At 53.5% G+C, this 11564-nt stretch overlaps 1 protein-coding gene across 1 annotated transcript in view; it reads right to left on the bottom strand.

Moving 5' to 3' along the window:
- Nucleotides 1-11564, bottom strand: part of AP3D1 (adaptor related protein complex 3 delta 1 subunit) — an 81450-nt gene that overhangs the window by 7045 nt on the left and 62841 nt on the right. Inside the window, exons 16-31 of the mRNA XM_003788857.3 lie at nt 10615-10760; nt 10067-10208; nt 9233-9304; nt 8204-8279; nt 7909-8108; nt 7426-7499; nt 6818-6995; nt 6083-6142; nt 5597-5707; nt 3850-3999; nt 3478-3525; nt 2957-3146; nt 2617-2705; nt 2351-2436; nt 1313-1434; nt 922-1001 (exon numbers count right to left, since the gene is read on the bottom strand). Of these exons, the coding sequence (XP_003788905.1) occupies nt 922-1001; nt 1313-1434; nt 2351-2436; nt 2617-2705; nt 2957-3146; nt 3478-3525; nt 3850-3999; nt 5597-5707; nt 6083-6142; nt 6818-6995; nt 7426-7499; nt 7909-8108; nt 8204-8279; nt 9233-9304; nt 10067-10208; nt 10615-10760 (1824 nt within the window). The remainder of the gene's footprint in view (nt 1-921; nt 1002-1312; nt 1435-2350; nt 2437-2616; nt 2706-2956; nt 3147-3477; nt 3526-3849; nt 4000-5596; nt 5708-6082; nt 6143-6817; nt 6996-7425; nt 7500-7908; nt 8109-8203; nt 8280-9232; nt 9305-10066; nt 10209-10614; nt 10761-11564) is intronic.

Genomic DNA, 11564 nt, shown 5'->3' on the forward strand with positions numbered 1-11564 from the left:
AAAAAAAAAAAAAAAAAAAGAAAGAAAGAAAAAAGGCAGTGCCTGTGGCTCAGTAGGTAGGGAGCTGGCCCCATATACCGAGGGTGGCGGGTTCAAACCTGGCCCTGGCCAAACTGCTACAAAAAAAATAGCCAGGCATTGTGGCAGGCACCTGTAGTCCCAGCTACTCGGGAGGCTGAGGCAAGAAATTCGACTAAGCCCAGGAATTGGAGGTTGCTGTGAGATATGTGATGCCATAGCACTCTACCAATTGCAATAAAGTGAGACTCTGTCTCTAAAAAAAAAAAAAAACCAAACCCAGACTTAAAAACCCTCAACAACGGCGGTACCAGTGGCTCAGTGGGTAGGGTGCTGGTCCCATATACCAAGGGTGGTGAGTTCAAACCCGGCCCTGGCCAAATTGCAACAAAAAAATAGCTGGGCTTTGTGGTGGGCGCCCAGGCACCAGTAGTCCCAGTTACTAGGGAGGCTGAGGCAAGAGAATCGCCAAAGCCCAAGAGTTGGAGGTTGCTGTGAGCCATGTGATGCCACGGCACTCTACTAAGAACGATAAAGTGAAAAATAAAAAACCCTAAACAAAATATTCACAAATTGAATTCAGTAATAAATACGTTGAAAGAGATGATCCCACAGAATGTGCATGAGAAGAGGCCCACAGTGGAGGGCAAGAGAGAAACCCTTCATTCTGGAAGTACAGCAGAGAGAGGCTATCTGCAACAGCATTGGGGCAGGGTTGGGAGCCTGACCCAGACATCCACCACACTAGGAGGTGAGCAGCAGGCAGGAGAACAGGAGAAGGAAGTCCCACTTAGCAGAGGGAAGTCTGGGCTGCTCAGTGAGTGCCACAGTTTCCCTCTAACACCTGTCCTCCCTGAGCCTCTCCAGGCCCTGAAAGAGGTCCAAGCATCACCCTGGACTAACCTTTTTCACCAAGAGACAGATGTGATGGCCCTGGATGGAGCGGCTGTACATGGAGGCACAGGAGTCCACTCGTTCCACAACTGCAACAGAGCAGTAAGTGAGGCCCGGCCTTCCCAGAGCAGGGTCACCTCCCTGGGGCTGCCCTCTGCAGAAGCCGCAAGAGGCCCAGCAGAGGCAGTCAGGAGATAGGAGTCCAGGCAGGAGCCTGGCCCATAGCCCCCCACCCCACCAGACCTCCAAAGATGTGAGCATTGGTACAAGGGCTGCAGGCTAGGCTCTAACAAGGAAAAGGTTGCGCTGAGCCAGCAGAGCTAGGGTTGGGGCCTAGTAAAGGGAGAACTGTATGTGTGTAAACACCTTGCCATCCAATTAGCCTCCTCACTTTCCTTACCAGAAAAATGATGGTGAAAAGAGATCTTTGTCAGAAGATTCTGGAAGGACATAGTAATGCCATCGACTCTGATTGAGCTCATGCTCAGATCCCCAGACTCCAGCAACTTGGCAAAGGAATCACTGTGGGAAAGACATAGGACAGAGATGGGTGACACCAGGCAGGGGCCAGAGCACTTGGGATGTCCAGCACTAATGCAGACTAAACCTGCCATAGATGCTACGTGGCAGGACACTCCTTTGTGTTCCTGGAGCCTGAGAGGTCTCCACATCTCAGAATGAGACTGTATTTGGAGACAGGTCTTTATTTCTTAGAGATAGGGTCTCACTCTGTAGCCCAGGCTGGGTGCAATGGTATGATCACAGCTCACTGCAGCCTTGAACTCCTAGGCTCAAATGATCCTACCACATCAGCCTCCCAGGTGTGAAGCACTGCTCCCGGCTTGAAGACGTGTCTTTAAAGAGGTGATTAAGGTTAAATTAGGTGATATGGGAGGTCCTAATTCAGGGGCCCTTATAAGAAAAGCAGATGACAACACAGACATAGAAAGGACAACACACGAAGATGCAGGGAGAAAGCAACAGAGCGTCACCGAAGGAACAGGGCCTCAGAAGGAGCCTACCCTGCCAGTACATTGACCTTGGACTTCTAGCCTCCAAAACTGTAAGGGACTAAACCTCTGATGTCTAAGTGCCTTGTCAGTGGCCTTTGTTACAGCCACCTAAGCAGGTGCAGACAGGAGGCAGCAGGACCTGTCATGCCAAGAAAAAGCTGGTGAACTGAGCCTTTGTCCTCAACTTTTACAACTCAGGTCAAAAGATGCCTCTGGCTAAGTGCCTGGTCAGCGGTCTTGGTTATAGCCACCTAAGCAGGTGCAGACAGGAGGCAGCAGGACCTGTCATGCCAAGGATAAGCTAGTGAATCGAGCTTTTGTCCTCAACTTTTACAAGTCAGGTCAAAAGATGCCTCCAAGGTAACTACTCCCCCAAACGCCTCAGGACTTGGGTACAGCGGGTCTAGATCACAGAGGCAGTGCACCTGTAGCAGGGCGTTGTGGTCAAGTATGAGGAGCAGCTGAAGTGCAGTTTAAAGTCCAGCTTCTCATGGGTGGCGCCGTCATCATCCTGTAGCAGAGTGGAGGTCAGGGGCTGAGTGGGGAGCCTTGCATCCCGGGCCCTGACACCCCACCAAGAGGGACAATGGGGAGTAGCAGCCAGCTTGGATCCTGGGGGAACCTCAGCCTGCAGAGCCAGTTCCCCGTTGCCAGCTCGAGCCCCAAAGTGCCAGGTGCAAACAGCATGTACCTTGGCAATGAAGGAAAGGGTACCCTTGAGCTTCTGGGCCATGACGATGCTCTGAATGGTGAATACAAACTGGGCTTCGTTCGAGACACCTGGTGGGACAATTGGGAACAGGGACTGAGCCTCAGCCTGTGTGTCCTGTGCCTGATGGGAAGTCAGGCTCACCCCAAGATGTAACAGGGTTCAGAAGCAAAACACAAGGGGAAACTTGTGTCCCCACCTAAGCCTGAACCTGGTCTCACTCTCACTTCGCAGATGGCAGACTTGCCCACAAGAGCTGGGGGACCAAAGAAGGCCCAGGGTTAGAGAGCCCTGCGAGACCAAAGATGCTTCAGGGGCTCACCTGGAGGCAGCTGGAAAGGCACGGGGACACCGTCGTGGACAGAGGCGCCCTCTGGCCGGGCCATCTTTGCATTGAGTGAGTCTAGCACATTGAGCTCCATGTTCTTGAGGAAGCTGCTGCTCCGATTCTCCAGGATGATGGCCACAGTGACCTGGCTATCCCTCTGCAGGCTGCCCTGCACATCGTACATCTATAGAAGTAAGGCCCAGCATCAACCAGGGCCGTGGGGTGGGGAAGTTCCTCACAGGAAGGAGAATACTGCCTGTCTCTGGTGACCACAGAAGCAACAGATGTTCTGTATGTGCAGAAAAGTACGCACTCCCTATCCCAAGCACCTCCTTGTAAACACTGCAGGGACCCTCTCGTCAGCCCTGGCCTGCAGCAAGCATGGGTCCAACATCACTCTAGCCAAGGATGGCCTCCCAGGGACATACCCTGGACGCCCCTTGGGTTTCCACTAATCCTTTGTGTTAAAAGAGAATGCTGCCCATCCCCCTCTTGGTGATGTTTGTGTCACTCACCATTTTAATGTAGGAATTTTCAGCAAGAAGTGAGTAGCTAGACATAGGCTGGGGAAGAAAAAGATACTTCAGCTTGAGTTGAAAGGACTCATGATCTCCATCCCTCGGACTACAAAAATCTCTGGGTCAGGAGCATCAGAGGGGGCCAGCACCAGCTGCCCCAGCTTGCAGGAACACCGCCTCTACCACAGGGGTGTCAACTGGCCAGGCCAAGGATGCTTGCGAAGCCCCAGGGGCCCACCACCCTCCACAGTGGCTTGGCTCCTTCCAGAATCCACTCAGTCTCCCCCAAAATGAAGCCATAGGAGCCGGAAAAACCCTGGCCCCAGCGGCCCTGCTGCAGGAGGGACTGGGCCCTGAAGTACCCCTCACCGGGAGAGGCCCCTCCTCGAGCGTGCCATTCTGCACAGGTTCCCCCGCTGCCTCCTCGCTGCCTGGTGGCTTCTTCCTGGATCTCTTCTTGTCCTTGGACCTCTCTTCCTTTTCCTTCTTATGCTTCTTCTTCTTATGCTTAGAAGATTTCTGGGGTGGGAAAAGTTTGGGGTCAGCAAGTAGCATACCACAGGGAGCTGCTGCAGCTGCTCAGAAAGCACAGCAGCACCCAGCACTGTCTACATGAGAGTGGGCCATGGTGGCTAATGGCATCAGGGTGGAGGTCAGTCATGCTAGTCTGTGACTATAGGACAAGCTGCACCCCAGGACCATGGGGACTTGACCAGGTCAGACCCAGCTACAGCAAGAACCTGACTCCTTGGCCAATGGCAGGAGCTAGTATGGCTAAGCAAACAGTCACCACTGAGGGGCTAGATAGCAAGAATGCCAAAACACACACAAGAGAGAAAGCACAGCACATAGCCACAAAGAAGCTCGTACACCAACACTCCCAGCAATACAGTTCACAACAGACAAGCAGAGCAAACCAGTGCCCATCAAAAGATGTGTGAATGCACACACAATGTGGTTCATCCCCACAGAGAATATCACTCAACCACAAAAAGGAAGTAAGCTCTGACACAGGCCACAATGTGGATGGACCTTGAGGACATCGTGGTCAGTGAGAGAAGTCAGAACAAAAGGACACCAAGTGTGATTCCATTTACATGAAATGTCTAAAACAGGCAGATCCCCAGATACAAGACATAGATTCATGGTTAACAGGGACTGGGAAGGGGTAGGTAGTGACTGATAATGGTGACAGGGCTTCCTTGTGGGGCGATGGAATGTTCTGTAATTAGATAGTGGTTGCACAATTGTGAAAATCTTAAGAATACTGAATTGCACATTTAGGAAAAGGGAAATTTATTGGTTATGAATTATATCCCAAAAAACTGTAATGAGAATATAAAACCATAAAAACCAACAAAAACCACTGTGAGGCTGGGTGCAATGGTTCACGCCTGTAATCCTACCACTCTTGGGAAGCGAAAGCTAGTAGATACCCTGAGCTCAGGAGTTTGAGAGCAGCTTTAGCAAAAGCAACACCCAATCTCTAAAGCTAGTTGGGCGTTATGGTGGGTACCTGTACTCCTAGCTACTTAGGAGGCTGAGGTAGGATTGTTCAAGCCCAAGAGTTTCAGGTTGCTGTGAGTTAGGCTGAGGCCATGGCACTCTAGCCTGGGAAACACAGTAAGACTGTCCCAAAATGGCCAGGCATAGTGGCTCATGCCTATAATCCCAGCACTCTAGGAGGCCAAGGTGGGCAGATCACCTGAGCTCACGAGTTTGAGACCAGCCTGAGCTAGTGGAAGATCCTGTCCCTAAAAACAGCCAAGCATTGTGATGAGCACCTGTAGTCCCAGCTACTTGGGAGACTGAGGCAAGAGAATCACTTGAGCCCAAGAGTCTGAGGTTGCTGTGAGCTATGATACCATAGCACTCTACCAGGGATGACAAAGTGAGACTGTCTCAAAAACAAAACAAACAAACAAACCCCCCCCCCCCACTTTAAGATTGCAGACATGAAGATGGGTGCTGGGCTGCCCTTCTTGTGGCATCCAGCACAAGCATCCTCACCATGTGGATGGTGCCTGATGCATGTGGCCAGAGGCATAGGCCCATCCCAGACCACCCAGATTCTCCCTCTCTGCAGCCTACAGGGTGTCTGCCCTCAGGCCCTCACCCTCTCCTGGTCTTGGTCCTCATCGTCTTCTTCATCCTGTGCCTCTCTCTCGAGTTCCTCCAGCTCATCTTTGGGGTCAGCTACAATGCTTGTGTTTGCACTGAGCGTGTCCTGTAGGGAGCCAGGATGGGGATACTAGAGGCTGCTTACTCTATCACACCCAGAACAGCTCCAGATACCGGCTTACCCTCAGCCCTGGGCATCAACTGAGTCCTGTGCCCTCACTCCCTGAGTGACAGAGGACTGGCAGAGATCACAGACACTGAGGTCCAGCTGTTCTCCCCTTCCTATCGGGCCCTTGCCTGGTACTGCAGGACACAGGAGCCCCCCACTCCCGGATCCACTAAGCACTCAACACCCTGGTTCCCATGTGCTGAGGGGAAGGCACAGTGCCTGGCCAGAAGCCCTCAGAGCTATGGCTCTAGGTTCTATCCCAGGGGCCCGACATGACCTCTGAAGATATAAAGGCAACTATCAGGCTCTTACCGTGGATGGGAGTGTGGCAGGTGGTGGGGTGGTGGACAGCCAGAAGTCCAAGTCCTCACCCTGAAACCACAGAAAGACAGGCTTTCCCAATAGCAGCGCATAGCAATCAGGGGGGTGGGCCCTGGGCAGCCCTACCCACCCCCGGTGCTCCCACCAAGGCCCTGGGCCAAATCATTAAGGAGCTGAGCTAACAGTGACAGTAAGTGTTGAGGCCTGACTCTGGCAGCCACCTTTAGCTCTGGGGAGATCCATGTACATGTATACGCACTGTTCCTGCAGTCGGACAGCCAGAAGCAGCCCATGCATTTGTCAATACGGAAGAGATCCCCCCCACCAGTGGTTCTAACTGGTGTGAACAGGCCCCACATATATACTTTATTTTTTTTGTATACTTTTAAAAAATAAAATGGCATGTTTTCCCTGTGTGAGAACATGTGGGTACTGAGAAGGTTTTGCAGCTGCCAGGTGGCTTCTCAGCCTCAATAAGCTCTGACAGGTCTGGTGCTGCTGAGGACGCACTCACATGCAGGTAGTCAGGTCCTCATGGGCCTGCCCTAACACAAGCCCATGGGTAGCTCCTTGTTGCACCATGGCATATGGTGGGGAGACCAGTGCACCTCTACACTGGATGGGAGTAATCTGTGTTTCATGTACTCACCATTGTTCCTGAACCCCCACCACTCCAGAGCAAAGGAGGAAAGGAGGGACAAGACCCTAGTCTGGGTGCTACCTTACCTTCTTCTTCTCCTTTTTCTTCTCTTTCTCTCTCTCTTTTTCTTTATGCTTCTTCTCTTTCTTTTTAGGTTTTTTGCTCTTTTTTTCTACCACAGCAACGTTTTCCTTTTCAGGGGACTTGGAAGTTTCAGTGTCCCTGTGCTTCTGCACAGGCAGCTTCTCACTGTCGGCCAAGGGCCTTGTTGGGGGTGGGATTTGTGAAGGTGAGGTGGGAGCACAGACCGCAAAGCACCCGGGGTGCAGAGCACAGCCCCACACCTCTCACCCAGTCCCAGCACAGCCTAAGGTCCAATTGGGCCAGGCCTAAGGTCCCTGCTGATTATCTCCATTGATGGGCCCTGACAGCCACGCCCATCCTACCCTGGCACAAGGACCTCCTCACTGGCCCAAGGCAGAGGACCTTGGAACCCATAGTTGGTCAGGGACGGTCTTGGGCAAGAAGATGGGTGACTAGACACTGCCTGGGAGAGCCTATTCTACACAACCCTACCTCTCCACCCCACTCAAGTCCATCCCCCAGCCAAGAGGAGGTGCCCATCAGTCTGAGGCTGGCCATAGAGCAACCCCACCAGCCCACGCACCAGAATGGTTGCAGCACCCTTCCTTACTTATCCAGGTCTATGTCCAGGGCCCTGTAGGGGTCGTTGGGGTCTTTGTCATCTTCGTCACTAGGCAGAGCATTCTGAGGGGACAGAGAGGAACTTGGTGTCTGTGGCACCTGCCCTTGTCGCCTGGTGAGGTCCTCTCACCCTCTAACATGGAGACTGCTGGAGAAAACCAGGACCACGCATATGACAGGCACACAGACAGTGACATGGCTCCATCAGGGGATGCTGAACCGTGTCCACATATACCTAGGGCCACTGGGCCCCAGAGCCCCAGAAATGTAGTAGACCATTTGTCTGCCCTGGAGCTGTTAAAGAGAGGCTCTGGCCTCCTGGGGCAAGATGTGGAGGGCATCCACTCATGGCCAGTGAGGGTCTTCCAGGACTTGGGCCAGGGCAGGCTCAACAACAGGGAGATGCAGAAAAAGACACTTTACCCAGTGCCCTCCCTGCCCAAGGCCACCACAGCGAAAGCCCCCAGCTAACCTCAGGCATTTCCTCTGTGATGATGTCCACCTGCTGAGCAGGTGCAATATCCTCATCACTCTCAGTGGGTAGTGAGCTGTGGCGGCGCTTGCCCTTCTTCTCTTTGTCCTTCTTCTTCCGCCTGCGCTTGTCCTTTTCCAGCTTCTGCCGGTGCCTCCGCTCCTCCTCCAGCTTCACATACTGGTCTGAGAGGGGCAGCCCTGGGGGTGGGCAGTGGGCTTAGTGTACAACCCTGGAACCATGGGGAGGATGGATGGCAGCAGCCCTGGGAGCAGCAGGACTGGTAGATACTTGCCTGGGACCTTCAGCGGGACTGAGAGATCAATCTGCACCACTGGAATGTGCTCCACACCTGGTGCGTCCTGGTAGCGCTGCAAAGGCAATCACACAGCATTACAGAATGCTGGGCTGGTGTGCCTTAAGGAACATGAGCCTCAGGGCACATAAGTCATCCAGTGACATTTCTAAGAGTGCAGGGCCCCAGGGCCCTGGGCTGTAAGACAACTCCTGTCCCTGGTAAATGGTTTCTCAAAGATAGGGCAAATTTTGTCATTCAAATAAGATAAAAGAAGTACAGTTTTCCTCCATTTTTTTCCTTCACAATCCTTTTTGCTCAAATTAGAAAAGCAACACAGGCTCCAAGCTAGAATGAGGCAGCACATCACGTCCACCAGGAAAACCAGTATCAGAAAATTGGACAACACCCAATGCCACCAAGGGCAGAGAGAATGGGAACTACATGCAGTGGGATGGAACTGGATGGCCAACCCAGAAACTGCCAAGGCTCCTGCAAGGGTCCACAGTTGCCACGTGCCACATGCCCCCCAACTCCACTCCCGAAATCTGCCCTGAACAGCTGGAAACTTGAGGATCCCCCAAACCCTGAGACGTGGAAATGCTGAGCAGGACATGCTCCACAGGGACTCCGCAGAGGGCAGCAGGTGGCCTAGGGTGGCAGATGCATGACAGCAAAAATCTAGACTGTGCCAGCACCAAGGGATGTGCCTACTGTGTGCTACCTTCCTGCCAAGAGGCATCAACTCTTCCCCACTCTCAGCACGGAAGTCTGTGCTCCTGCCGGAGGCCTGTCCTTCCTTTCCCTCTTTCCCTTCTTTTCTCTCTCTCCCCCACTCTGCAATGGCCAAGAGCCCTATGTTACTGTATATCAGTGGATATTTCCACCCTGCGACCTGATGCTCCCTGAGGACAGGCCACCCAAGCTACTGCTGGTCGTCAGGGATGCTCACCCCTGGGTACCTTTTGGACACAGGGGAGCTAAGCGGCCGTCGTCCCTCAGGGACGTTTGTTTAAGAACCTGCCTCACCTTCTGTGGGGATGGGGAACTCTTGATGTAGAACGGGTTGTTGGCCTGCTCCTGCTTCCGGGCCTCTCGACGCTGCAGGGACAGGACTCACAGTGAACATGGGTGAACCAGCAAAGAAATGTCCAGCCCCAGGGCAGGAGAGGCTGGATCTCTTATTTTTACTACCAGCCTTTTGCTAACAAAGACACCAAGGCCTGTGGCTGGAAAAAACATGTGTTGTGTGGAAAAGGCATCTCTGACAGTCCAAGAAACAAGGAAGCCAGCTGCCTCCGCCACAGGAGCAGGCAGAGGCAGGGACCCAGAGCTACTGAGCACTAGGTCAGAATGTCCAAAGGCTCAGCCAGGAGGGCACAGGACTGCAAGATTCAGCAACTCCCTGGGCACCTGCTACTTCAAGTTGGGACAGGAGGAAGATCTTGAGGGCAGATGAGGTGGGACCCACTGACTTTGAGAAAGGGGCTAATACAGGAGTGGAGATGGGACAGGTACCACCTCAAAAGAGGGACCAGAGGCTAGACTTTCATACTTGCCCTCTGGAGCCATGCAGACCCTGCACGTATTCACAGCATGTCACAGTAGCAAGCTCGAGGTCATAGGCCCAGCCAAGCACTCCAACAGACCACATGGTCCATGGGGCGGTCAGGCTAACAGGTTCTCCTAGGGCAGCTCCAGGACCCAGAGAAGCTGCTCCCCATTTCAACAAGACCCAACCGTGCCATCATGTGTCTGCTCAGGACATAGGAAGCCTGCCTAGGAGACTCCCAGGATGAAGAGGGACAGATGAAGAGGGACGGACAGACAGGAACAGAATGAGGCTATGGCACTGCCCCTCACCCGGGCCAGCTCCTCCTCGTCCACTTCTGGTGGCCGGTGCTTAGCATGCCGTTGCTCCTCTTCATGGAACATGGCCTTGGGCTTCTCATCTTCAGACTCACTGTCTGAGAGGGGCTCATTGATCCAGGCATCCAGGTCCAGGCTGCACCAGACACAAAGGTCACACAGTGGCCCCGGGCCTCCCTAGCCAGCTAAGCATTGCACCGAGATGACCACAGGCATCCACATGAGCAAGGTCACTGTGTGCCTAGCTGAAGCCTGAGCTTCCTCAGACATAGGAAGGTTGATAGCCCATGTAGGCACATGCTGCCCAGAGGCTCACAAGGGCTGAGATAAACCCACTTTCTGAGCACAGCACCAAGCCCACAGCACAGGTGGCCCCACAAGTGGCCAGTGCCCATGTCAGTCCATATAGGGGGGTGCCAGCCCGACAGGCACCTCCTGCCCCCTTCTGACTGACAGTGAGTGCTGGTTGGAGTTAGCACTAACCCCCTGTCACCAGGAACCACAGCAGCAGGCTGTGGCTACACAGCCCTGCCCATTCTCACCCTTCAGGGACTGGAACTTTCTTCTGGGCCTTGGGAGCCACTGGATTCAGCTCCCCAGCAAAGAGGGCACTCACTTCTTCTGCCACAGGCATACCCTTGGCCTGCAGTTTCTGGACATGCTTCACCAGCTGCAGGATGCAGGACGCCTGAGGGGACATGGATGGGTCACAAATGACACTCAGAAGGCCACTTGACCACTCTCAGGGACACCTGGGTGGCCCAGCTCCCTGGGATGGCAATGCACAGGCACCCCTGCCAGAGCCACATCAATCATGGCCAAGCCCTTACACCACTATCACTGGATGTGACACATGAAGAGACACATCCAAAGAGCAGGAACACAGGAGAGGGAGCTTCATGCCTCAAGTGAAGATGCCCCTTACTCACTGGGTCTGCACCCCGAGAAACCTGATGCACCATGTAGCAGGTACCATGTGGCACTGGTATGTGTTCTAGTTCACAGAGAACCCATGTTGCCCACAGGACACCAAAAGGAGCGAGGGAAGAACACAGGCACTTCCTGGGCCCCTCAGCATGGAAATAAAGAATAATCTGTGTCCTTTTGGAGGAAGTTTTGGGGCCTAGCTGGCCTTAGAAGGTAAATGGGTGATCAGAGCCACCAGTATTCTGGTTCCCCATGGAAATGGAAAGGCATCACCTTATTAACATAATATCTTCAGTGGTTTTTCAGAACCATCCCCATGGAAAATGCAGACAAGGGGCTCGGCGCCTGTGGCTCGACCGGCTAAGGCGCCAGCCACGTACACCTAAGGTGGCGGGTTCAAATCCCCAGCCCGGACCCGTCAAACAACAATGACGGCTGCAACCAAAAAAATAGCTGGGCGTTGTGGGGGGCGCCTGTGGTCCCAGCTGCTTGGGAGGTGGAGGCAGGAGACTCGCTTGAGCCCAGGAGTTGGAGGTTGCTGTGAGCTGTGATGCCACGGCACTCT

Source organism: Otolemur garnettii, unplaced genomic scaffold, assembly GCF_000181295.1.
Source record: "Otolemur garnettii isolate 467f Iridium unplaced genomic scaffold, OtoGar3 scaffold00029, whole genome shotgun sequence".
NCBI classification, from domain to species: Eukaryota; Metazoa; Chordata; class Mammalia; order Primates; family Galagidae; genus Otolemur; species Otolemur garnettii.